This window comes from Crotalus tigris, unplaced genomic scaffold (genome assembly GCF_016545835.1).
Source record: "Crotalus tigris isolate CLP2741 ecotype Arizona unplaced genomic scaffold, ASM1654583v1 scf7180000024471.848039, whole genome shotgun sequence".
Taxonomy (NCBI): domain Eukaryota; kingdom Metazoa; phylum Chordata; class Lepidosauria; order Squamata; family Viperidae; genus Crotalus; species Crotalus tigris.
The window spans coordinates 460,961-488,526 of NW_024100642.1; the positions used below are offsets into that span (position 1 = coordinate 460,961).

Sequence of the window (27,566 nt, forward strand, 5' to 3'; positions counted from 1 at the left end):
ATTAAATACAGTATTTATACAGTATACTATATATATATGTGTATATATATATATATATGTACACTCATACAAACATTTTGTACATTAAACAGAATGAACTCTAGTCGTGTGGTTGAGTTTGATTCTCTTTCTTCCACCCAATTCTGCCTCTTCCTTCCCAAAAATCTCAGAAGCGGACAGGCCCAACGTCTGACCAGTTAGAAGAGTCTTCGGTGACCGATCTGGGTAGAGAATTGGCCCACAGCCAAGAACTCAACTAATCTATTGCACAGGAATTGGTCATCTTCGCTGGGGGAAGGGGAAGCACTGGCTTGCCATTTTTTTAATTTTTTTTTTTAATTTCCAAACCCAGCCCCCGGGCAGTCCATTTGCACACCGGCCGGATCTGCCCTCAGCCTCTCTCCGTCTCTTTTGCGGTACACAACATGAGGTTACCTCTCCCAGAGATTTGATTCGTGCTCGGAAAGTCATAGAGGGGAGTGGTGGGGGTCAGGAACCCGGGGGTCTGCTCAGCTTCCTACTGCTCAAACCCAATCCTCCCCCCCAATCAGTCCTCCCTCTTGCCAGATTTGGGAAAGTCTAGAGAAGGCACTCGGGAACACGGTTCCAAAGCCAACCTACGAAAACCGGTTGCCAAATGGCTGCTCCCAATTGATAGAAAGCAGCTTGATTCTGGAAAGGAAGAACAGGGAATCCTTAGTGGTCATGCTGGGGGAGGCAATTCCCTCCGTGCATGCTGAAATCCTATCAACTGGACAATACAATCACCCTCATTTAAGGGCATAAGCAGCAGCTAATGGGAACTCTTCAGATGAACTGACAAAAAGAAAAACTCACTTTTCAGCCATTCCTCTGGCTCTTAAGGCAGGGAAGTCTTCAAACTTGGCCCTTTTGTGACTTGTGGACTTCGACTCCCAGAATTCCTCAGCCAGGCACGCATGCCTGGCTGAGGAATTCTGGGAGTCGAAATCCACAAGTCACAAAAGGGCCAAATTTGAAGACCCCTTGCTCAGTCTAAGGCAGTGTTTCTCAACCTTGGCAATTTTAAGACAATGTGGACTCCAACTCCCAGAATTCCCCAGCCAGCAGAATTCTGGGAATTGAAGTCCACAGGACTTAAAAGTTGCCAAGGCTGAGAAACACTGCTCTAATGCATCCTGGCCAGTCCATTTTTTTTTTGGCTCCTCTTTTTTTTAACTCTTTAAGTGCAATTCTCCGCTTGGCATTTGAAAGCATTAGCCCCACGCCAACTCAGAACTGTCGTAAGCCTCTCTGTCCATCCAGCCATCTCACACAAGTGCAAAGGGGCCACCACCTCAGCGTTCCTGTTTTCGCCCGTCACTGGATTCTTCCCACTTGGAGGCTAATGGGAAAAACAATTTGAGGTAATAAAAACGGCAAAGCTCCCATCTTTTCCTCAGGGCAGGCCTAGCTCCACGGTTGCATGAAGAAAAGGATCTGGGTTGAAGGATGGGGAATGGGGGGGGGGGCAGAAATGGGACAAGACACTCCCCCCCCCACAAGCCTGTTATATTATTTAAATAATCTTCTACAACCCTCTTTAGACAAAAATGAGAGAAATTAACACGGTGTTTATAGATGCAGTCCAAACCATACAAAGGATTTTTTTTTTTTTAAGGACTCAATTATTTAAGACCTCTCAAATAATAATTCTCATTGATAATCCTGGAGCCAGTTCATGGCAACTTTCCATGCTGTGTCTTCCGCTTGAGGATCAATTTTTCTTTATAACTGCACCGGCCACCCGCCCAATTCCGAGTTGCATCCAAAACATTTTTGTCATGATACCCATTCCCCCCCCCCGGCGTTTCCAAGCACCCTTTCAGACAAAACTGAATGCAAACACAAGGGTCTAAATGCCAATTAAGATCTCCAGCAGATACCAAGAGGGAGTCCCGTGATTCCATGCAGTCTGGGAAATTGCAGAGTGGGGTGGAGATGAGAAATTGGGTCTTAACGCAATTCACTGAGAAAGATGCAGAAATCGCTTCTTGCAAAAAGATTCGATTCCGATGCAGGGACTAACATCTACAATTGCTTCCCTCTCTTTTTTTATTCAGCTTTTTTTTTTTTTCCCCCTTTCCTGGTACCTGGAAGGCGGGAGAGAAGAGGACCCTCTATCTCTCTTCATCTTACATTCTAGCTCTGCCTCTTTCTTCTCTCAGAGGAACTTGATACGGAGAACAAATTGTGCAGTCAGAAAGCCATCCAGTCTCCTACAGAGTCAGGAGAAGCAGCAGCTTTGCGGGGAATCAGGAGATCGTACTTTCTGGGGAAAGCAGCGTGGGATCCTGCTCGGCAAGCCCTTCAGATGCCGGACTCGGGAGCCCCCTTAAAGCTGAATCTTGCAAGGAGTCCGTCTTCAGAGGCTCAGCACGGCCTGCTGAACTCTCGGATGGCTGGGGAGTATCTTCCAGCTCTGAATGGGCCCTAACAGGAGGTGTGTTGGTCACAGAAGTCCCAACGGGTGACGTGGGCTCAATAGTGGCAGAGACCACTTCTGTATGGTCACTACTAAATAAACTTTGGGTCATCGTGCTCGGAGCGGGCTCCAGGTCCTGCAAAGTCCCGCCACCAGTCCCCACTGCTGGACTGGCCCTGGAGTCCAAAAAGGAACTGCCCAGGTTGGACAGAAAGGAGGCTTCTGTGATGACGGCTGCTGTCTCTGCCACCCAACTCAAGTCATTCCCCAGGGAGGCGCCAGGGCTGGAGGCCGGGGGAAGGTGGCCTTCCCCGGAAGCCAGGGACCCGTCTCCTGCCCCAGCCGTGCTGGCGTCCAGGTGGGGCTGCTGCTCAGCCGAATTGGTTGCCGCAACGGTGGTGTTGTTGTTGAGGTTGTCCTGGAGAGTCGTCTGGGTCCCCACCTGCTGGTTCTGGAGCAGCATCTCCTGGATCCGGATCTGTTGGAGGATGGCTGGCAACTCGTAGTGGTGGAAAAAATAGATCATGGAATGCTGCCGGGGGGGGGGGGAGAGGAGCAAGAGGAAAGAAAAGCCTTAATGACCTTAATGGGCTGAGCAAGAACTGTTCTCCCCTCCCCCCCCCCCAAAAAATAATGTGTAAATCAGTTGCACCTCCTCAAGCTTTAAAGAGAACCAGTATGGTGTGGTGGTGAAGGTGCCAGGCTAGAAACTGGGAGAGAAGGAGGTCTAGTTCTTCCTTAGGCTAGAAAGCCAGCTAAGTACTTTCTTAACAGGCCTGTTGGCAGAGTGGTTAGAGCAGTGGTTCTCAACCTGTGGGTCGGGACCCCATTTGGGGTCGAACTACCATTTCATGGGGGTCGCCAAACAACGCAGTCCGCCATTTTTTCCCCCTTTTCCTTAGCTGTGCTACTCCCTTTTATTCTATTGGCTTTTGAAAGCCAATAGAATAGACTCTCTTGAATAGAGTCTAATTCTATTGGCTTTCAAAAGCCAATAGGATTGTCCAGGCTGTCTCTGCCCTGCTGAGCCCGCCAAAAGTCCCATTCTGCAAACGGTGCTGCACCAGTTGAGTAGTCCTCGACTTACGACCGGTTGAGTAGTCCTCAACTTACGACTGGTCGGGGGTCGCGGCATTAAAAAGGTTGAGAATCACTGGGTTAGAAGGAAGTATGGCAGGCTAACTCTGCCCACGGCCAGCGGTTCGATCCTGACCGGCTCAAAGTTGACTCAGCCTTCCATCCTTCCGAGGTTGGTAAAATGAGGACCCCCAGATCGTTGGGGGCAATAGGCTGACTCTGTAAAACAGCTTAGAGCAGAGGTCTCCAACCTTTTGGGCACCAGGGATTGGTTACATGGAGAGAGGTGTTTCCGCGGGCCGGAGGGGGGTGGCGTGGCTTTGTGTGTTGCCTGCATCCCGCGGATGGGGCTTTGCTTGTTTGTATGGACAGGTTGCTGGCATGCCACAGCCCAATATCGGTCCACGGACCGGGGGTTGGAGACCCCTGGTTTAGAGAGTGCTGCAAAGCAATGTTCCCCAACCTTGGTGACTTAAAGATGGGTGGACTTCAAATCCCAGAATTCTGGGAGTTGAAGTCCACCCATCTTCAAGTCACCAAAGTTGAGGACACACTGCTGTAAAGTACTATGCAGCGGTATATAAGTCTAAATCAGTGTTTCTCAACCTTGACAATTTTAAGGCATGTAGATTTCAACTCCCAGAATTCCACAGCCAGCAATGCTGGCTGTGGAATTCTCGGAGTTGAAGTCCACATGCCTTAAAATTGTCAAGGTTGAGAAACACTGGTCTAAATGCTATTGCTAAGTGACTTTGGATTAGTTAGTCCCTCTCTTTCAGCTCAGCCCATCTCAAAGGGCTGTTCTCTTGGGAAAATAACAAGTAGGAATCTTACATATGCCTCCTTGAGTTGTGGAAAATGAAGATGGGAATCACACTGCCATCCACGTAACTCAGAGGCTGTTAAGAAAGGCCAAATTCCCTACCCTGCATGAAACATACTATCATTTGACTGTATGAAACATGCCCATTCCTGCTCCAACTCCATTAAAAGCAGCTGGTGAAGACCGAGTGGGATCCGTGCCAACAAAACAAGACCACCAGCCTGCAATCCTAACCATCTTTCCTGAATCCCCCTGCCCCGCCGCCAACTGTTCTTTTGGCCCTGCGGTGGTTCCCCAAATGAAAGCAGCACAGCCAGCGCAAACCACAATTTTGGGGGGCTAAGATGGGGCAAATTGTTGCCATAACATTCTCTACCAACTACCCCTGCCTTGTCTTTTTTGTTCAGATAAAATATAGATTTTTATCTTTTACCAGGGTCTAGCTATTCGGGAAGACACAATGATACCCTGGATAACTTCTGAGCTTTCAAATGTATGTTATCTGCATACAGGTAGTCCTTGACTTACAACAGTTCATTTAGTGACTGTTCAAAGTTACAACAGCACTGAAAAATGTGACTTATGAACCATTTTTCACAGTTACGAATGTTGCAGCATTCCCATGTGATCAAAACTCAGATGCTTGGCAACTGATTCCTATTTATGACCGTTGCTGTGTCCCTGGGTCATATGATCACTTTTTGCGAGCTTCTGACAAGCAAAGTCAATGGGGAAACCAGATTCACTTCACAACCGGGTTACTAACTTATTAATCACCGTGGCAAGAAAAGTTGTAAAATGGGGCAAAACCTACCGAACAAATGTCTCACTTAACAACGGAAATTTTGGTCTTCGTTGTGGTTATAAGTCGAGGACTATCTGTACATGAAAGCAAAAGAACTAGAAACTTGGCAAACAACAATGTCTGAAATAGTATTTTCTCAGGAAGGCTAAAGTCTAGAATAGTTCTCTCTTTTGAAGTCTGTCAGGATTTGGGGGTTCAAACAATGCCGTAAGAACCATGGTTAGAGCCAGCAGCATACCTGTATGAAAAGCCACGAAGTTACCAAGGCTAAACTGCTATATTGCCCATTGAAACGATAATGGTAGGCATAAAAGGCAAAGTGGTACAAGTAGAAAAACCTGGAGAGAAACGGAAATATAAATATGCATGCACACACATTTACACACAATATTGACACAGTCCAGTTTGCTTCCATCCTTCCTTTTTGAACATAAAAGGGTTGTATTCCCCCCCCCTTTGTTTCGAAGGAAATGTGTAAAAGTGAAGGATGAGAAACAGCCCATGTGCCATAATCAGTGAGGGAGGATAACCAGGGAAGGGAAAGGGCAACGATGCCACGGAGAGGTCAAGGGGGTTGGGAAAAGATGCCGGGTTTAGGGCAAGGGTCTTCAAACTTGGCCCTTTTAAGACTTGTGGACTTCAACTCCCAGAATCCCTCAGACAGGCACGCTGGCCGAGGAATTCTGGAAGTTGAAGTCCACAAGTCATAAAAGGGCCAAGTTTGAAGACCCCTGGTTTAAGGAGTCAAGCTTATATATCAACCAGAATATCAAGAGGTCGCCAATCTGAAAAAAAATGAGCTCAACACCTGACACTACAGACAGACAATCCGTCAGGCAAGGTGAGGGCAGCTGAATATCTAAGTGCTGCTCTAAACTGGGGGTGGACATTCTATGACTCCTTATGTTGCTTTTCTGAAAAATCTTAAAAACCGCTTTGGTCTAGTACAGGGGTAGGCAACCTTGGCTCTTTTACAACTCGTGGACTTCAAGTCCCAGAATTCCTGAACCAGCTATGCTGGCTCAGGAATTCTGGCAGTTGAAGTCCACGAGTCATAAAAGAGCCAAGGTTGCCTACCCCTGGTCTAGTGGTTAAGGGACCAGGCTAAAAACCAGGAGACTATGAGTTATAGTCCCTCATTAGATCTGAAAGCTGGCTGGGTGACTTTGGGCCAATCTCCAGGAGACGATGAGTTCTATTTCTGCCTTAGATATGAAAGCTGGCTGGGTGACTTTGGGCTAGTCACTTTCTCTCAACCCAGCGTACTTCACAGAATTGTTACTAGGGGAAAAATAGGAGAAGAAAGGAGTATTAGGTGTATTTGTTGCCTTGAGGTATTTAAAAAATAATAAAGGCAGGATTTAAAAAAAAAAACCTTTTAGGAAAGCCCTTAGGTACAATAGATTGTCTATTCTGCCCATTTTGAGTCCTCCAAAAATGTTTAAAAGATCCCCCCCCCACTCGCCTTGCTTCCCAAAGGTTGCCCATCTCTGGTCCAGGGACTCCCCTGGCCTCTCCCGGCCTGAGTCAAGTCCCAGGTTCGTACCTCAACCAGTGCCTCTTGCTTGTGTTGGTATGGCAGCAAATTGCATCGTACTGGTCGGCCAGCCACACAATGAGGATGATGTAGAAGGCCGTGGTGGTGTCATTGAAGAACTCGGACATGATGGCCTCCATGCCTGTTTTAAGAGAGAAGAAAAGGAAGAGAACATCGACACGCTGACTGAGAGGTTCTCGCCCTCCATATTTATCAGCTCAAATGTGAGGCCTCCTTGCACCAGTGAAATCTTTGTAACACAGAGACTGGTTTGAAATCCAGACTGAGCTCTGAGTAGCTGCAGAAAACTGGAAGCTCTGCATTCATCTTTAAGAACTGCCTCCCGTCCTTCGGAAGGTATTTCTTCAATGTGATGGGTTGAGGCAGTTGACATCTCCAAAGGCAGACAGGCAATCGAAGGATCCTTCAGTAGGCTGGAAAAGGTGTGTGTGTGTGTGTGTGTGTTCTACAGCAGTTTTCTTAACTTTGGAGACTTGAAGTTGTGTGGACTTTAACTCCCAGAATTCCCAAGTCAGCAATTCTGGGAACTAAAGTCCACACATCTTGAAGTTGCCAAGGTTGAGAAACACTGTTCTATAGTCAGCTGTCAATTAAATATTAAACAAATGAATGTTCCAACACTCATTTGTTTAATATTTCAAGAAGAAACTGGACAGCCATTTGCCCAAAATGGTATAGGGTTACCTACCTGAGCAGGGGGTTAGATTTGATGACCTCCAAGGTCCCTTCCAAATATTTTATTATTATTATTATTATTATTATTATTATTATTATTATTATTATTATTATTAATTATTATTATTATTACTACTACTACTATTACTACTACTACTACTACTACTACTATTATTATTAAATAAATAAATACGTAAAACCAAGAAAAGACTGACTGCCAAAGTGGTGGGTTCCTTCCAGCCAATAGGGGTTATCTTCCCCTTCCCCCACCAATGTTGTTTCTTTCTGGAGGTTAAAAGCTGAGGTGGTCTCCTTACCTACTAAAGCTAAGATGACGGTCAGCAAAGGAGCTGCGGGGAAGGCGATTGTCATGTTCATTTCCAGCATCTGTAACAGGTCCACTGGAAAGGGGAAAGGTAGCAATAGTCAAAAGACAGCAGCCAGGCAAGAGACTAGCTCATTTTTCTTGGCCTATGGCAAGGGTAGGCAACCTTGGCTTTTTTATGACTCGTGGACTTCAACTCCCAGAATTCCTCAGCCGGCCATGCTGAGGGGAAAGGGAGAGGTTTCCAAGCTGAGCCATGCTGGCTCAGGAATTCTGGGAGTTGAAGTCCACGAGTTATAAAAGAGCCAAGGTTGCCTATCCCTGGCCTATGGGATGATCCAGGAACACGGCCTACAACCACAAGTCAAATGGGGTCCCAGGTAAAAGGATTTAGAGAAGCACTGCTGAGCAGAGTAAAAATATTGGGGCACAGCTGTCCCATCCAGATGTGCTGAGCTATAGCTCCCCTATTCCCAAGTTCAAGGCATGTAACAAGGAAAACTAATCACTCAGTGGTAGGGTAGAGGCTCTACAGGTCAAAGCCAATGTATATTCCAGAATATATTCCAGAACATACACTGCCAAGATTCTAACCGAGTGTCTCAGAAAGCAACGTCTGATTTCAGATGCCTGACTAAGAAGCCATCGGTCAGCATTAACAAGGAAAAAAAAATACCGATTTCAGCATCTCCTATTTCAGGGTTTCTCAACCTTGGCAACTGGAAGCTGTGTGGACTTCAATTCCCAGCATACCCCAGCTAGCCAGAATTCCCCAGCCAGCTCAGTAAAGTCGGACAGCGTTTTTCAACCTAATCGACTTGAAGATGTGTGGACTTCAACTCCCAGCATTCCCCAGCCAGTTCATTTAGCTGGCTGGGAAATGCTGGGAGTTGAAGTCCACATATCTTCCAGTTGATTAGGTTGAGAAACGCTGTCCTACTTTACAAATAGTCCTTGACTTAAAACCATTTGTTTAGTGACAGAAGTTACAACATCACTGGGGGAAAAAAAGGGGGACTGCAATTACAATCACTGCAGCGTCCCCACAACCACATGTTCAAAATTCAAGCACTTGACAACCAGCTTCTGCTTTTACAATGGTTGCAGCATCCCAGGGTCACGTGACTGCCATTTGTCACCTTCCCAGCTGACTTCCAACAAATAAAGTCAACTGGGGGAAGGCCAAGTTGCTTAACAGCTATGTGATCCACTTAACTGCAGTGATCTCCTGAACAACCATAGCCAAAAAAAGGTCATAAAAACAGACACGACTCACTTCATTAATTCCACTGCATAGCATTGGAAATTCTGACCCCCAATTGTGGTCATAAATCAAGGACCATCTGTATAAAAGTCTGCTTATAAACATTAGCTGCAGGCTTTCTAGAGCCGCTTAAAGCTGATGCTCTTGGTCCAATGCAACCTTACTCCCTACTAGAAAATTAAATTTCCATCATTAAAGAGGATTCCAGCCAATAAAAACAGCCAGCTGCTATCTAATACCAGGATGCCAAAATGATGAGTCACTCAAGGATGAACAAACAACGAAATACTTCACTGTGCTGTTCAAGACTGCACATTAAAATAAATCATTGCACGCAGCATACCAGAATACCAGGGAGTAGTTATTTAACATGGATTAGGATGCAAATGGACTAGAGCCGTGTTTAAACCAGGAATGTGCAGGTTTTCAAGGTTGGTGGCTACTCTCAATCTTTGCATGGTGTGCTGCGTAGCAAATGGAGCCATTTTCATTTAAGCTGAATCAAGATTAAATGTATCCACTGTACCTAACACAATTACTCCTGTAGTTAGAATAATCACATTAATGGCGTGTAATAAATTTAAATAAGTTCCTCCTTATGTTATATTAAAAACTAGGGTCAAGACACTGAACCCACTCTCGTAATTTGTGGCTTCTCTGTGCTCTCCTCATGCTCCTTCCTAGCCCATCAGGGTGCCAGGCACTGCAGATATTCACACAGCAGGGATTTTTAAAACTTACCGATAAAGACGAAGATCTGGTGATGTGAGTAACGCAGCAGCATGGAAACAGACAGAGTCTGAAAAGAGACAGGCAGGTAAACATTAAAGCATTAAAGCCCCAAAGCCAACAATGAAAAGCGGGAAAGTGTTACTCATAGATTCTGATGGTTGAAAAAAAAAAAACCACTCTCTGGAAGGAAAATTAATTTGTCCAGAATTAAAATTAAAAGCACAATTCACTTAAACCGCTCCAAAGTTTTGTTCTTAGTGTGTTGACAGAGATGGATTACTATCCTCGGAAAAACTTCCCAGATCCACCTGTATTCCTCCAAGTAGGAAACATTATGTCTATAAGGGATCTCAAATACTAATTGGGCAAGTCATTTGCACGACTGACAAATGTCACTAAAACCTGACTGACGAGGCAAGTGCAGGCTGGTAAATACAGAGGAAGAAACAGGCTCTAGGTCAGGGGTAGGCAACCTTGGCTCTTTTATGACTCGTGGACTTCAACTCCCAGAATTCCTAAGCCAGCATGGCTGAGGAATTCTGGGAGCTGAAGTCCACAAGTCATAAAAGGGCCAGGTTTGAAGACCCCTGTCTTAAAGGGACAGGGCACAATCAACCCAGGTGCTAGCCATTTTGCAGGCAACCGGTCCTCTCACACATCTGAAGTGGGATTTTAACTCATTAATTAATTAAATTATCTTGGGAAATATATTCCCTTTTACAGTATTATTGTGGTATAAGTCCTCGCCAGGAAATTCTTTCAGCTCTTCCATCTTTCAAGGTCTTGTTTTATTTCTTCCCAGGTTTTTTTTACCATTATTTTGGAAACTGTCTTAATCACATCCCATCCGATAAAGCCCTAACGATTTCATTGGGGTTATTTTGTTACATCACAGCCGGTCTCTTCTTTCACATAATATTCTCCTTTAGAAGTTGAACGCTTTGTTGCTATCTTTGTTTTCTCTCCTTGTTAATTTCGCATCCAGAAAGGCAGCCAAAACCTTTGATTACTTTTATCGTCTGCCATATACAGTGTTGTGTTTGTGTAACTGTAAGTGCTAGAATCTGCCAAGTATTTCCTCTCCTTGCTGGTTCAGTTGCTGATAAGAGCCAGAGGCTACAAAACACTTAGAAGAAGCACAGTGAATAAAACTGCAGCTGGAAAAATTAAAGCTGAGGTGGGGAACGATGGCCCCTTTACCACTTGTGGACTTTAACTCCCAGAATTCCTGAGCCAGCTATGCTGGCTCAGGAATTCTGGGAGTTGAAGTCCACAAGTCTTAAAAGAGCCATCATTCCCCACCCTTGAACTAAAGGATAGTGGATAGAGTTTCATACAGAGGCTCATTTTCTGATCACAGTAACTGATTTATAGACAATCCTGGTTAAGAATGTCCAAATTAAGGTCAAGCCCAAGATGCAAACAGCTGCTTTTTACCAAATACCATGTATTACTAAATACCACTATGAAACACTGAAAACCACTGAAAACAGGAACTGGTGAAGCTGCACAATTTTGATATACAGTTCCTGAAAGCACTGTGTGGCTTCAGCAGGTCATCAGCTTGAAGAAGGACAATGCTGTCCATCATTTTTTAATAAAAGGCAGTCCTTTTGTAAGAGTTCTGACTTATATACAAATTCAAGGGTGTTGGATTAGAACAGAGGTCCACAACCTTTTGGGCACCAGGGACCGGTTCCGTGGAGAGAGGTTTTTCCGCGGACTGGAGGGGATGTGGTTTTGTGTGCTGCCTGCAACTCGCAGTTGGGACTTAGCTTGTTTGTGCAGACAGGTTGTTGGCATGCCGTGGCCCGGTACCGGCCCACAGACTGGGGGTTGGGGACCCCTGGATTAGAAGACCCCCCAAGCTCCTTTCCAACTGTGTCATTCTGTCATTCAAGTTAAAGACAGAGTTCGGAATGGAACTAGCTCTTAACCCAGGGACCCCCTGTAAATGTAGTCCTTGACTTGCAACCACAGTTGGGATCAGAATTTCTGTTGCTAAGCAAGGCAGTTGTTAAGCGAGTTTTCTGACCTTTCTGCAACAGTTATTAAGCAAATCACTGCAATTGTTAAATGAATCATGCGGGTTTTAAGCCAATCTGCCTTCCTCCATTGACTCTGCTTCTGAGGAAGCTGGCTGGGAAGGTTCCAAATGGCAATCATAGGATCCCAGGGCATTGCAACCATCGTAAATACATGCCAGTTGCCTAGCACCCAAATTCTGATACGATGACCCTGGGGATGCTGCAATGGTCACAAGTGCAAGGACCAGTTCTAAGTCACTTTTTTCACTGCCACTGTCACTGAACATTTGCTTAAACCAGGGGTAGGCAACCTTGGCTCTTTTATGACTCGTGGACTTCAACTCCCAGAATTCCCGAGCCAGCATGGATCAGGAATTCTGGGAGTTGAAGTCCACGAGTCATAAAAGAGACAAGGTTGCCTACCTCTGGCTTAAACCGTTGTAAGTCGAGGACTACCTGTATATTATTATATTAACTGAGAGCTATTTTGTAACCATGGCAAAGCTCCCTTGAGCAAGGCTGTGGCTGGATTGTAGCCCATAAAACACAACTCAGCTTTTGGGTGTCTCCCATATCAGCTGAAAATCCTGGGGACCGTAAACACCAATTCAGACTGAAGAAAGGAAGAGAGGAAAAACACTCACAAAGATCACCATGATAACGAAGGCCGCTACGTAGGAAGTCCTGGCCATCCACATGCTGATGAAACGATAGTGTTCTCCAGAGACTACATTGCGAAGGAAACCTGTCGCAACAGTAACAAAAAAGTATTTTTGTGAGGGGGGGAAATAACACGAGGAATGGAGGTATTCAATCATTCAACAGTGCTCTACAACAGGGGTCCCCCCGAACCTCTGGGCCGTGAACTGTTTGCAACTGGGGGCGCGGAAACGGAGTGCGAGCATATGCATGCGCGTGCATCCCCACATGCGTGAGCAGCAGGCAAACGCGTGCATGGGCACTCCATTTGTGTGAGTGGCGGGTGCGCATGCACGCTGCTCATGCAAATGGGGCTGCACATATGCTCACTTGCCAGAAAGATTCCCCTCTTCCCCCCCCCCACTCCCCCACCGGTCCACAAAGCCAGAAAGGTTGAGGAACTCGGCTCTACAAGTTGGATACAGTGGCCCTCTTAAGAACATTTTCACAGGTGTCTGGGATATTTGCATGCGATCAGCCCACTCTGCAGCCAAGCTAATTATGACCCAAAGTGATAAAGCCTCCATGGAATGCAAAACATTTACTGTACTATTTTAGAGGAATGTTAATATCATTTGTGTATGTGCACCCACAAACTCTCCAAGATCCTGGGAAGTTTACAAAACAGTAGTCCTCAACTTATGACTGGGTATTTAGATTTACAAGCATTTTTGTTCATTTAATGACTGCCGCAAGAAAGGTCACAAAATTAGACACAATCACGTGATAACCTGCCTTACATTCATCGCAACTTACAAGCAAAATTGGGGACTGACGTACGGTTATAAGTTGAGGACTACCTATAATTATAGAATCCAATATAAAATCCTCCAAGTATGTGCAAGGAGGGGGATGTTAAAAAAAAGGCTTTTTTTACATGCATCCCACACTTGGCTTTGCATATAAGGTTGTGGCTGCCCCCTATACTTTTTTAACCCTCCCATTCATGGATGCCTCTACTCATCACCCACTAATCCCAAATCAACAATATGGTGCACCACATATTGTATATTATTATCAGAATACAGTCTCCAAATATACACACAAATATGTACGCACACATATATACAGCATATTCAAACAAATTCATCCATCTCCTCCCTCCACACACATACACACAGCACCACAATTGCCTCTTTCCCTATAATCTGATAGAGACTCTTTAAAAAGAATGACTAAAAATCTAGGAAGGAAACAAACTGCCTAGAGTACATTTTCCCCAGCAGCCAATGGGCAGAGTAGCAGGACATAGCACCAGACTGAATAATCAGGGAAGAATGAATACCCTAATCAAGAAACTAATGAAGGAGCGCAGGATAACTTATATAGACAATCAGCAATCATCCATTCTCCCTTGCACTGATGATGTTACCTAGCCTGATAATGAAACATCTGCAGGAAATCAACCAAACTCAGAAACATCACAAACTCAACAGTTCAATCCTAGGCTACATATATTCTCTTCTATTGAAAAATATATATATAGTAATAATAAAGTTGGAAGGGACCTTGGAGATCATCTAGTCCAACCCCTGCTCAGGCAAGAAACCCTATACCATTTCAGACAAATGGCTGTCCAGTCTCTTCTTAAAAACTTCCAGTGTTGGAGCATTCACCATTTCTGGAGGCAGGTTGTTCCACTGGTTAATTGTTCTAATTGTCAGGAAGTTTCTCCTTAAGTTCTAGGTTGCTTCTCTTCTTGATCAGTTTCCATCCGTTGCTTCTTGTCCTGCCTTCAGGTGCTTTGGAGAATAGCTTGACTCCCTCTTCTTTGGGGCAGCCCCTGAGATACTGGAACACTGCTATCACGTCACCCCTTGTCCTTCTCTTCATTAAATTAGACCAGGGGTAGGCAACCTTGGCTCTTTTATGACTGGTGGACTTCAACTCCCAGAATTCCTGAGCCAGCATGGCTCAGCTTAGAAACCTCTTCTTTCCCCTCAGCATGGCTGGCTCAGGAATTCTGGGAGTTGAAGTCCACGAGTCATAAAAGAGCCAAGGTTGCCTACCCCTGAAATAGACATACCCAATTCCAAGCAACTATTCCTTATATGTTTTAGCCTCCAGTCCCCTGATCATCTTTGCTGCTCTTCTCTGTATTCTTTCTAGAATCTCAATATCTTTTTTACATCGTGGTGACCAACATATTTAGATGTATTAAAATAATAAAATAATAACATAAGAGCTGGTTTGGTCTAATGGTTAAAGAGGCTGGTGTAGGAGTCAGGAGTATCAGTTCTAATCCTGCTGAGGCCTGGAAGCCAGCTGGGTGACCTTGGGCCACTCCTTCCTTCTCAACCCTCAGGAGACAGTGGCAAATCACTATCAAAAATGCTTCCTAGAAAACAGCCTGGCCTTGTCCTGTATTCACCAGGAGTCAAGTCTGACTCAAAGAGACACACTCTCAAAACAGTCAGTTGCTCTTCAGCATGATAAACAAAAGGAAAAAAAAAAAACCATACAGGTAGTCCTCGACTTACAGCAGTTCATTTAGTGACTGTTCAAAGTTACAATGGCATTGAAAAAAAGGGACCTATCACCATTTTTCAGGCTTACAACCGTTGCAGCATCTCCATGGTCCCTGTTCGAAATTCGAATGCTTGGCAACTGATTCATCTTTATGACGGTTGCGCTGTCCTGGGGTCATATGGTCCCCTTTTGCCTTCAGACAAACAAAGTCAATGGGGAAGCCAGATTCACTTAGCAACCATTGTCATTACTTTAACAAGTGCAGTGATTCACTTAACAACTGGAGCAAGAAAGGTTGTAAAACAGGGCAAAATTCACTTAACAAGTGTTTCATTTAGCAACAGAAATTTTGGGCTCAATTGTGGTAGTAAGTTGAGGGCTACCTGTACTTCAAAATCCCATCAGTCAACCACCAATCATTCTCCCAAAAAGCCACTCAACTTTTTTTTGGGGGGGGGGCAGCCTAAAAGCAGGGGTAGGCAACCTTGGCTCTTTTATGACTCGTGGACTTCAACTCCCAGAATTCCTGAGCCAGCAATGCTGAGGGGAAAGGGAGAGGTTTCCATGCTGAGCCATGCTGGCTCAGGAATTCTGGGAGTTGAAGTCCACGAATCATAAAAGAGCCAAGGTTGCTTACCCCTGCCTTAAACAAATGCCAGGTAAACCTCTTGGGGCATGTTCCACAGGTCCAGGTCTAATTTTGCTAACTTTGCATTCACATTTCATTTACTAGCCACAAAGATAATTCATGCAGTTTGTTCTACCTATTTTGGCTCTTGTGATTTCCATTTTTTTTTTCAGCTGCAGAGATTAGGAATTTAAAAACTGGGGTGTAAAGATGTTATTCCATTACTGATGCCCAAAGCCTTCGTTTTATTGGGGGGGGGGGTGTTTGGAGGTCCTCCAAAAATCACCAAAGAGCAATATCAAAGGGGCAAACTTTCAAGGCTTTAAAATGAACACCCAAAGTTTCCATTTTTTTCTAGAAACAGGCTGCCAGTCAAAGCGGCTGACACAGCAACCATATAATTTTCCTAATGGCCAGTTTCCAACCAGGTTGCAATTTTGCCCTTCTATCTGGAAAGGTCTGAACAGGCTTCAAAGCAGTCCCCTATACAAGAGAGTATAATCTAAGCGAGATTATTTTATATGCACAAATCCCCATCCGAGGCCCAAGCAGAAGAACATTCCAGAAAGCATTGCTAAGGCTTTCATGTCTGCAAACAATGAGTAAATTATAAATAGGAAGAAGATAATCACACTCATAATCCTTAAGCAAATGCTGTTCAGCTACCTATTACTACAGCTTTAATTCAATTTCCTATACAGAGCAGGGAGTTGGATTCAGTGGCTCCTTCTAATTCTATGATATTGTCATAAAGAAAGAAAAAAAGGGCTCAGCCACAGATGTTGCAAATTAAAGCAGTGGGATATTGTTCTACAAATACACAGCCATCCCGGTGATATTGTACACAGGCAGTCCCTGATTTAGGATTACAATTGTGACCAGAATTTTCGTTGCTAAGGAAGACAATATTAAGTGAGTCATATCCAATTTTGCAATCTTTTTTTTTTTTTTGCCATGGTCATTAAACAAATCACCGCAGTTGTTACAGGAATCAAATGATTGTTACGTGAATCTGGTTTTCCCTATAGAGTTCACTTGCTGGAAGCTGGCTGGTAAATACATGCCAAATTGTATTTGGTTACCCAAAGTCTGAAAATTAGAAATATCAAAGGTTGAATTGGAATATTGATAAGAAATCAAAAATTGAGTAAAAACCAATAACAGGATACGGATTGTTTATGAAGATTGAATGTAATTAAGTTATGTAGAAGCTAAAAATGTATTGATAAGTGTAATAATGATCTTCTTGAGTTGATATAATTAGAAATGTACTAACCTGAATATGAGAAAAAGAGAAGAAATATTTGATGCTGTAAGCTGAGATTTGCACTAAGATTTTGTTTTTGAACTACTGATTAACCCAGTCACCACGTTGCTTTTTAAATATTCAAATGTAAAAATTGGAAAATTAATAAAATATTATAAAAGATAAAAAATAAATACATGCCAAATTGCCAAGCACCTGAATTTTGATCCCACGGCCATGTTATGATGGTCATAAATGTAAGAACCGGTTGTAAGTCATTTTTTTCAGGGCTGTTGTCATTAAACAAGCAGTCGTAAGTTGAGGACTACCTGTAACTGGATCAAGACCGTCTCTCACTTCAAACAGCCCAATGTCCAACAGTTGCCCATTTCTATTTTCTGGGAGATGGCTTAACTTGTTGCTTCAATTCCTAGACCTGCCCATCTACTGAGGGATTCAGGGCGGCTTATAGCAGGCGAAAACAATACAAAATATAATGTAAAACATTGCAACACACGCAGCAGCCAAGAGAGCACAGGAATCCAAAACAATATAGCATATCACAGAGGTATGTCCTCATGCTGGTCTGAAATGGTATAGGGTTTCCTGCCTGAGCAGGGGGTTGGACTAGATGACCTCCAAGGTCCCTTCCAGCTTTTATTATTATTATTATTATTATTATTATTATTATTATTATTATTATTATTGTTGTTGTTGTTGTTGTTGTTGTTGTTGTTGCTTCAACCCACATGCCTATTTTGCGAACCTTTATTCTCTTCATTTTCAGCCAAGGCTTTCACACTGGACATGAGAATGTCATCGTATCCTAGGAATTCATCCAATAAAAGACGGCTGAATCTGTCTCCAAAGCACTGGTCCCGTGTGGGATCTGTAAGAAGAATTAAGGCAAAGTTAAATTATAGCAGAAAAGACCGACAGGCAGAATTTCTCTCTCTCACACACACACACAGACACACACACAGACACAGACACACACACAGACACAGACCCAAATGCAAAAAGTCTAACACAGTGTTCCTCAACCACAGCGACTTTTTAAAATGTGTAGACGACAATTCCCAAAATTGGGAGAAAAGGCTGGAAGAAGGAAAAAGCCTCCACCTTTCAGGAAGGGAGGGAGGGGTCAATTTGCAGACTTAAAACTATCTGAAATGTGTTGCCCAACATTTTCAAGTCAGAAACTGGCACTACAAATGTATGTTTAAAATATCATAATCCTTATTGTATGATTAAATAAATAAGAATGAAGGAAGACATAGGGGAGTCTCGGTCTTAGAGAAAAAAGGTTTGGTTTCAAAGAGTTAAGTCTGAACGAGGGGGCAATGGCCAGGCTTATCCAAAATGGAAACTGAATGTCAGGAAAAATAGTTTTCAAAGGAACTGGGTAAGACTTTGAGCCCATCTGAAATAAAATGGAAGTCTGATGACTGACTCTTCCCTGGGTCCTAGAAAGTTTGATATCCATACAAACTGGAAAGAATTTTATCTTCCCATCTTTCCTTGGGAAATCTCTAGGCCAGGGATGGCGAAACTTTTAGAGACCGAGTGCCCAAAAACTGGCCCCGCCCCCGCTCCACCCCCTGCCCGCTCCCATCCCACCTGCCCGCAGGGCCACTCACCGCCTCCAGGGCCCGCCGATCGCCCAGGCAGCCCAGCAGCACCATGGTCGCCACGCCCTCTGGCCACACCCCGCAGCATCAACTGCATGATGAGGTGTGAGAGCAGAGTCTTGTCTACGCTGCCTGGCTGCCATGCCCCTGCTTCATGTGGGCCACGCTCGGGGGCGACTCTCCTTCAGGGAGCTGCTGGACAGGAGGGGGTCGCAGGGGGAGGCAAGGCTGGGGCAATGGCACGTGTGCCCACAGAGAGGGCTCCAAGTGCCACCTCTGGCACCCGTGCCATAGGTTCGCCACCACTGCTCTAGGACTAAAAATCTGCAGCAAAGTTTGCCTTTGCTATTTAACCCCAAGGATTAACTAATTAATTAACTAATCCTAACTGTTGCCTCAAATGTTTTTTTGGATTGGTGGACCCACTGAGAACTTTAAAAGTTATGGATTCCAGGAGAATAATTGGGGATACATTTCAAAAGAAAATAAAACATATTTTTTATTTGCTAAGAACATTTATAGGGTTGTTTGGGGCCTAGAGATATTCCAAAAGTGATGTTGGAGGCTGGTGCTTTGTTTAGTAGCATGTCAGTTTTCTGTTTCTTTAAGGAAAAAAGAACATTTTGATAAAATATTGGCTAAGACAGAGGTAGGCAACCTTGGCTCTTTTATGACTTGTGGACTTCAACTCCCAGAATTCCTGAGCCAGCATGGCTCAGCTTGGAAACCTCTCCCTTTTCCCTCAGCATGGCTGGCTCAGGAATTCTGGGAGTTGAAGTCCACGAGTCATAAAAGAGCCAAAGTTGCCTACCCCTGCGCTAGGATAAGGACACTGGTGGGTACCAGAGGTGTATGTGTGTGTGTGGGGGGGAGCATTCTTGGCTACCACATTCAGGAAACCCGTGGCTAAAGAAGAAAATGCTGGCCTCTCCATTCAGCAGCCTGGTGGGCCCCCTGTGCCATAGAATCAGGATTCCTATTTTTAATTTGGGCTCCCTCTTAGGAGATCAAATATCCATCAGCTATTTTAACTGTATGGAAATTCACAATTTCTCTGTAAGTTTGGGAGCAATGAAATGCAACAAACAATCATTTGCAAATGCTGTGTTCCCAGATATTCAAGGAGCATTAACTAAATTAGTAAGCCAAATGTTTAAACTAAAATAACATTGGTTCTAAAATACAGAAATGATTCTTAAGGCTAGGGGAGCTAATATCTTCTACTCGCCCTCCTGCAGAACCCCCCTCTGTTTTAAAAGATTAATCTCCTGCCACTGAGACATTTCATTTTCATTTCTTTTCACTCGCACTGCTTGTGAACATATCTGCAGCAATAGTCAAACAAAACCTGAAACAAAATATTATACTGTGACAGTCTGATTATTAGTTTGATAACCCGTCCATCTTGGTTTCCAAGCTTACCAGTTGCTTAACAGAATAACAGAGTTTGGAAGGGACCTTGGAGGTCTTCTAGTCCAGCCCCCTACTCAGGCAGGAAATCTACCAAGGTTTCTCAATCTTGGCAATTTGAAGATGGATGGACTTCAACTCCCAGAATTCCCCAGCCAGCAAAGCTGGCAGCAAAACTGGCTGGGGAACTCAGGAAGTTGAATTCCACCCATCTTCAAGTTGCCACGGTTGAGAAACACTTGCCTATACCAGGGGTAGGCAACCTTGGCTCTTTTATGACTGGTGGACTTCAACTCCCAGAATTCCTGAGCCAGCCATGCTGAGGGGAAAGGGAGAGGTTTCCAAGTTGAGCCCTGCTGGCTCAGGAATTCTGGGAGTTGAAGTCCACAAGTCATAAAAGAGCCAAGGTTGCCTACCCCTGGCCTATACCATTTCAGACAAATGGTGGTCCAATCTCTTCTTAAAAACCTCTCGTGTTGCAGTACCCATAACTTCTGGAGGCTTAGCAATGGTTAAGAATGGAATGGTAAAATAGAAATTTACCTAGAGTCACCACCATGACAGGAATGCTCAGGTGCTGACGGGTGCTTTGGGATAAGCGGAGGAATCCGTACTCAAAGGAATATTCCACAATGTATTCTTCCTGCGGCCACACTACAAATACAGCCAAAAAGAATTGTTTTAGAAGGCCAGGATAGAAGAAATAAAGATGCAGTTTAGAAATGTTTATTCAAATGATATTGAAAATAAGAGCTGGCATTGGGATGTCAAAAAGGCACACTCCAGTTGCATGGACAGGCAACGTTTTTTAAAGACTGAATTCTTTGTATTTTATTGATTGATTTCTGTGCTTCTTTGGTGTGCATTTTTGAAAAAGTGAGCCCAATGTTTTTTCTGAACAGGATAGCGGGGTATAAACGTAACAAACAGATAATCAAGCTTTTAAAGCAGGGCTCTTCAAACTTGGCCCTTTTATGACTTGTGGACTTTAACTCCCAGAATTCCTCAGCCAGCCCTGACTGAGGAATTCTGGGAGTTGAAGTCCACAAGTCATAAAAGGGCCAAGTTTAAGTCCCCTGTTTTAAAGAATCCTACTTTACTCTAAACGGTGCACATGAGCTAATTTTGCACTGTTAGGTTCCTTCTGCAAGCTCAGATTACTATTGACCGTTCCCAAATCCTCACCCTATGGATATACTGGACAAGATCTCAGTATGGCAAACAGACAAATTTGTTGAGAGCTGTAGTCCCGGTATTTTTGGCACTCCGATGGTGGGAAAGACAGAGCAAAACTAACCAAGATTCTGTCTTTTTCTACTAAGTAGAAATGCAAACTGGGATCTCCGCCAATTTCAGGTAAGTTTCAGACACAATGAGCTAGCCCTTTTCAGACCAGGTAAGATTGTAAACTTCTGATTTCAGGTTTGACTGCTCTTAACAAAAAGAGTGAAATGTAAGAATAGCCCTGGTGGGCCAGGCTGTAAGCATCCATTGTGTCACCCACAGCATTTGAGAATTTCAGAAGCCTGTACTGGAAAATAATATCCCCTTTCAGCAACTTGTATACAGGTAGTCCTTGACTGACAACCACAACTGAGCCCAGGATTTATATTACTAAGTGAGAAACTGGTTAAATGAGTTTTGCCCCATTTTACAACTTTTCTTGCCACATTTGTTAAGTGAATCACTGCTTCCCCATTGACTTTGCTTGCCAGAAGGCTGCAAAGGGAGATCACGTGACCCCGGGACACTGCGACCGTCATAAATATGAGCCAGTTGCCAAGCCTCCGAGTGTAAATGACATGACCACGGGGACGCTACAATGGTCGTCAGTGTGAAAAGTGATCATAAGACACTTTTGTCAGCACTGTTGTAACTTTGAACAGTCACTAAATGAACTGTTGTAAGTCGAGGACTACCTGTACGGTATTCAATGTGAGGCACAGCATTTTATTTCCTCTGTCAAATTCTTATTTGAGGTGCCTAATAAGAATGGTTCAGCATAAAGGGAGGCGAAGAAATCTACCTATAAGTGCTCTCAGGATACTAATAAATGGAGCCCAGACACAAATGATCCCCAAATATTACTTTCTTATCCAAAGCTATGCCATTTTCTCTGTTGCAATACTGTTCCGCCTTCCATATGTGCCCCCCATCAACAAATGCAGCAGAAAAAAGGTTCCGCATGATATAGATTAAGCATGTCAAACTCTCAACGTATCAGGCCGGTTTTGCCATTGCCGGCAATGGGGTGGGCGCAGCTTCCACATGACGCATCCGGCCCACGGGCCGGTAGTTTGACACCCCTGATATAGATCCAACAGGCAGTCACAAGTCAAGGAGCTTTCTCTGGCAAGTCCACCCCCAAGGAAATTAGCCCACGTGCCAGTTTAGAAGTCAAGTTAAAATCTGTTTTTTTGGGGGGGGGGGGGAGGAGCATAGAGTGAGTGATGGATGGATGGATGGAAAAAACTCATGCCAAAAGAAAAAAGTGACTGAAGCAAGGGGGAGAATGGGAAAAAAAAAAACAACAACTACGTGATGGTGGAACAAGACGGGAAGTAAGAACAACGTAGCTTTACCTGCTTTGGCTAGCATCTCAAATTCGGACACAGTCTCGCTGAGAAGCTGCATACCTTTAGCGGCTGGCTCGCTGCCGAAGGAGAATTCTTGGCTTTCGTTGGGGGACAAAATGTGGGCATTACTCAGCCGAGTTGCCTTGTGGAAGATCTTGGGTTCAATATCCAGATCAAACTATCAATGAAGGGAGAAAAAAAGCACACGGAGGAATTAAGGAGGGCACAAAGAACAAGACCATGGATGATGTTTTGCACAGCAGAGGAAGCAACGACTCCTCAGCCCCCAACCCCAATTTATTGACCTGTTAAAATGTTTTAACCAATCACGGCTCAACTGATCTCTGGACAGCATATTATACTGGTAGTCCTCGTTTAGCAACTGACACAGAGAGTGACCCTCTGCAAATATGACAGTAATAAATGGCAATAAAAGATTCCTTTTCCACCCAATGCCTGTATTGACTGCAATGTCAGTGTGAAACAGATTAGAGTCTGGTCAGTTTCAGGCAGAAGCTACTAGCTGGCACAGTTCTAATCACCTAAGTTAGTTTGCCCAGCTGAATTTGTGAATTTTAGGGAAGGGCTGTGTCGCAGAAATAAGAAGCCCAGGAAGAGACAGATTGTTTAAGTAATCCTTCTGTCCTGTCTAGGGGCAAAAATAGAAGAAAAAGAGGTCAGGCATAGGACACTGTCTGAGAGAACTTTATCTGAAGAAAATGGCAGCAGCCAGTGATCTTTGCAGTCTCTTTCTTACATGTTTACTTAGCAACCATTTTACTTAATGACGGAGTCATCAAAACCGAACAATTGCTAAATAAGGACTACCTATAAAACATAGTAAAATAGTGTAAAATCAAATATAGGTAGTCCTCAAATTACGACCACAATTGAGCCCAAAATTTTTGTTGCTAAGTGAGATGTTTGTTAAGTGAATTTTGCCTCATTTTACAACTTTTCCTGCCATAGCTGTTAAGTGAATCAGTGCAATTGTTAAATTAGTAATATGGTTGTTAAATGAATCTGGCTTCCCCGTTGATTTTGCTCGTCAGACGGTCGCAAAAGGGGACCACATGACCCCGGGACAGCGCAACCGTCATAAACGTGAGTCAGTTTGCCAAGCATCTGAATTCTGATCACGTGACCATGGGGATGCTGCAACTGTTGTAAGTGTGAAAAATAATCATAAGTAACTTTTTTCAGTGCCACTATAACTTTGGTCACTAAATGAATTGTTGTAGATCAAGGACTACCTGTACAGTGGTACCTTGGTACTCAACTGCTTTGAAAGTCATTGAAGTTGGTGCTCAATGCATTTTGACATGAAAATTTTGCCCCAGTACTCATTGTTTGTTTGGTGTTCAACACACAAGCTAGAACTTGTTGGTGTCAACTGCCTTGTGACTCACTACATCAGGGGTTCCCAACAATGGGCCGCAACCCATTATCGCATTACTGCCTGCGGCACCATTTGCGCCTGCATGCAGGTGCGAACTTGGCCACCAGCACCGGGTGGGTGTGCACGGCCCATTTTTGCATGCGTGAATGGGGCTGCTAGTGCCACGCCAGTGCACGCGGGCCTGTTTGCATGCACGCGCGCGCACCAATTTGGAAGCTGCTCCTCTCCCCTCCGGGCCACGAACCCAGATAGGTTGGAGACCTCTGCACTACATTATTCCTTAAGCGAAAAATTTGTTTGGTACTCACTGTTTTTGGTACTCATTGCGCCTCCAGGAACCAACTAATGATGAGTACCGAGGTACTACTATAAAATGCAAAATGCAAACACCATGTAAACCAGGCGTCCCCAACCCCTGGTTCGTGCACCAGTACCGGGCCGCAGCATGCCAGGAATCGATCCGCACAAACAAGCAAAGCCTCATATGTGAGATGCAGGCAGCACACAAAACCACGCATTCTCCAGTCCGCGGAATAACCTTTTTCCATGGAACTGATCCCTGGTGCCCAAAAGGTTGGGGACCTCTGATGTAAACTATTCTTCATGCAGAAAAGGGGAAAGATAACACAGAGGACAAATCTACCATTTTGATCATATTGCAGGTTGTCCTTTAGCGTTGGAAATTGAAACAGTAATGGTAATACATTGGTTTTTCAATCTCTTCTCTCCAGTCTTATCAGAAGGAATATATTGGAATTACGTGAAGAAAAGGAAATGAAATTAAAAAGTAAATTGAGTTCAATCAGTAAATTCCTCCCAAAGGAGGCTTTCCATTCAGAGGTAGGTTTTTGCCATACAAGACAAGCCCTTATTAGGCTCAAACCAACCCTTGATGTACTTTTTCCTCACACATGATGAGATCAGATGAGATCTTGCAACAAGCCAGAAGAAGGAAGACAACAACCACAATGAAAAACAGACAGGTAACTATAGGTCACAAACTACAAGTAGCAGGTACAGATATAAGCAACTTTAAGTGAACTACAAGTATGGAGACAAAGGAAAAAAAGAGATCAGTTAAGCACCAACAACGTAAATAATAACACCAACAAACAACATCTGTCTATTCCAAGTCCCTGGAAAAGACTCAATAGGTAGATAAAAATGTCAAATCCAATCTAAACAACTAGCTGATTATGTGACCAACCATAAAAAAATTGAATAATTAAATGTATATGATTCTGATTACCCAGAGGTGGAGTTATGCCTTTCAGTACCAGAACACAGTAAGAGTCTGAAGCATTAACGTAGCATAATGGGGGTAGGTGGGTGGTGGGGGGTGAGTGTGTTGTCCTGCATCGATACATAATCAAAAACAGGAAAAGTGGACTCTGACGTTTTCCTCACCCTATAAATCAACGAGGTGCCAAACAAACAAGGAGCAAATCAATTCTCCATGCAAGTATCATCTAAATCAGAGGTGTGCATTATAAAGGCGTTCCTCTTGCTCCCCAAATCTCACCCGATGAAAGCATCTATGTAATACGTGTCTTGAAGCTTTAAGTTAATGTGCACCCCAATTATGTAAATTAAAGAGAATTTGCACATATTCCTTCCCCTGCTTAATTCATTACCCAGTTTAAACCTGCTTCTGAGATTTAGCTTAATTCAGCAAATCCTCTGGTTCCTAGTTTAAATAGGGATTGCCAAAGCAATTAGAGGTACCCACAGAGCAGAAATACTGCATATACGCCCCTTTTAAGCTAACCTTCTATTGTTCTCAGCGTGTTCTGCAGCTTTTTTGTATTTTATGGGTAGAAGGAGATCATATTATCAACCATCTTCCCACAAGAAGATTTAGATTTGTGCTTGCAAACCCAAATTAGCTGCAGGAAATGGCGAGTGTTAAAGACATCACAAAGTCTTTAACTTCGGGGAGAGCATGGTAAACTAGCAGGTCTCCAAATGGTCAGAGATAATGACCATGGCAAGTAGACTGGTTCTACAAAACCTCTCCAGATAAGGAGAGGATGGGAAGTTACTTTTAAGCCAGGTGAGACATGGCTTAAAAACAGTAACTGTGAGAGGGACCTTGGAGTCCTAGTGGACGCTCACTTGACTATGAGCCAGCAGTGTGCAGCAGCAACCAAAAAGGCTAATACAATCCTGGGTTGTATAAACAGAGGTCATAGAACCAAGCTCACGCGAAGTATTAGTACCGCTTTATAAAACCCTAATAAGACCACACCTGGAATACTGCAGCCAGTTTTGGTCACTTTATCACAATAAAGATGTTGAGAGTTTGGAAAAAATTCAGAGAAGACCAACTAAGATGATCAAAGGCCGGGAGACTAAAACATACAAAGAACGGCTACGGGACTTGGTTTTGGCTAGTTTAAAGAAAAGAAGAAATAGGGGAGACATGATAGCAGTGTTCCAATATCTGAGGGGCTGCCACAGGGCAGAGGGGGCCAGATTATTCACCAGAGCACCAGAGGGAAGGACAAGAAACAATGGTTGGAAACTGATCAGAGAGAGAAACAACCTGGAATTAAGGAGAAACTTCCTGACAGCGAGGACAAGCAACCAGTGGAACAGCTTACCCCTAGAAATTGTGGGCGTTCCATCACTGGAGATTTTTAAGAAGAGACTGGATATTCACTTGTTTGAGATGGCTTGAGCAGGGGGCTGGACTAGAAGACCTCCAAGGTTCCTTCCAGCTCTACTCTATTCTATTCTCTCCTGTGGTTTGGATGGCTATCCTTCGCAAGTGGACCTCAAGATGGCGATTTCCCATAGGTTTGAGCTCCAGAAGAAGAAAGAAACCCACAACAGCTCACAGCTGTGATAGAGCCTTTTAAAGGACATCAGGTTTACTCATTTTGAAATCACTTTCAGAAATTGACTATTTAACATTTTAGGGTTATTAGAGATCTTCAGAGCCAGCGAGTTAGAAAAGCTATGTGGTGCTAGAGCAGGGGTCTTCAAACTTGGCTCTTTTATGACTTGTGGACTTCAGCTCCCAGAATTCCTCAGCCAACATGCCTGGCTGAGGAATTCTGGGAGTTGAAGTCCACAAGTCATAAAAGGGCGTTTGAAGACCCCTGTGCTAGAGCTTCCATTCTTGAACAAAAGAAAACCCTAACCCTAACTAAAAGCTCAAGTGTTTAAAGAAGTGGAATATCTGGGGAAAATGAAATAAGACTTTGATTCCAGAAATGAATTAAGGGTCCAGATAAATGTAAAACAGTGTTTCTCAACCTTGACAATTTTAAGGCATGTAGACTTCAACTCCCAGAATTCCACAGCCAGCAATGCTGGCTGTGGAATTCTGGGAGTTGAAGTCCACATGCCTTAAAATTGTCAAGGTTGAGAAACACTGATGTAAAACTTTAAGACATTAATAATAGGTTTTGGAAACAATGATATAAATAAACAGCCTTTTAACTTTGGCTTTCTGTAGTATTTTATTTTATTTATGTCTGTTAGCTTTGCCTTTATCTTTTATGACTGTAAGCTGCCTGGAGTAATCCTGAGGTAAGAGGGGCGGCTAGTAAATTTTACAAATAATAAGTAAATAAACGTGTAGGAACCAAACTGCTTTTTCTATCCTGAGTAATAAAAGAGATTTGAGACTTTATGATTACAGAAATTGCACACCTGAGGGAACTGAAGATTTCAGGCCGCAAAAGAAAAGGGGGGGGGAGTGAAACCTTGCATATTGCTTTCTGTTAGCACTGGAATTTGTGAAATGACACAAAGTGCTATGACATTTAAAA

The 27,566-nt window shown here is 43.8% G+C and overlaps 1 protein-coding gene across 2 annotated transcripts in view; it reads right to left on the reverse strand.

Annotated features, from left to right (window-relative positions):
- Nucleotides 1-1,379: 1,379 nt before the first annotated feature.
- The window catches only part of TMEM259 (transmembrane protein 259), a 34,571-nt gene continuing 8,384 nt past the window's right edge, over nucleotides 1,380-27,566 (reverse strand). The window contains exons 3-11 of one of the 2 annotated variants that reach the window (XM_039333002.1): nucleotides 22,449-22,566; nucleotides 20,356-20,466; nucleotides 17,538-17,660; nucleotides 12,374-12,474; nucleotides 9,712-9,769; nucleotides 7,699-7,782; nucleotides 6,695-6,827; nucleotides 5,387-5,486; nucleotides 1,380-2,975 (exon numbers count right to left, since the gene is read on the reverse strand). In XM_039333002.1, the coding sequence (XP_039188936.1) occupies nucleotides 2,274-2,975; nucleotides 5,387-5,486; nucleotides 6,695-6,827; nucleotides 7,699-7,782; nucleotides 9,712-9,769; nucleotides 12,374-12,474; nucleotides 17,538-17,660; nucleotides 20,356-20,466; nucleotides 22,449-22,566 (1,530 nt within the window). In that variant the 3' untranslated portion in view covers nucleotides 1,380-2,273. Of the gene's footprint in view, nucleotides 2,976-5,386; nucleotides 5,487-6,694; nucleotides 6,828-7,698; nucleotides 7,783-9,711; nucleotides 9,770-12,373; nucleotides 12,475-17,537; nucleotides 17,661-20,355; nucleotides 20,467-22,394; nucleotides 22,567-27,566 lie in introns of both variants that reach the window. The other variant, XM_039333001.1, reaches the window with a different exon arrangement.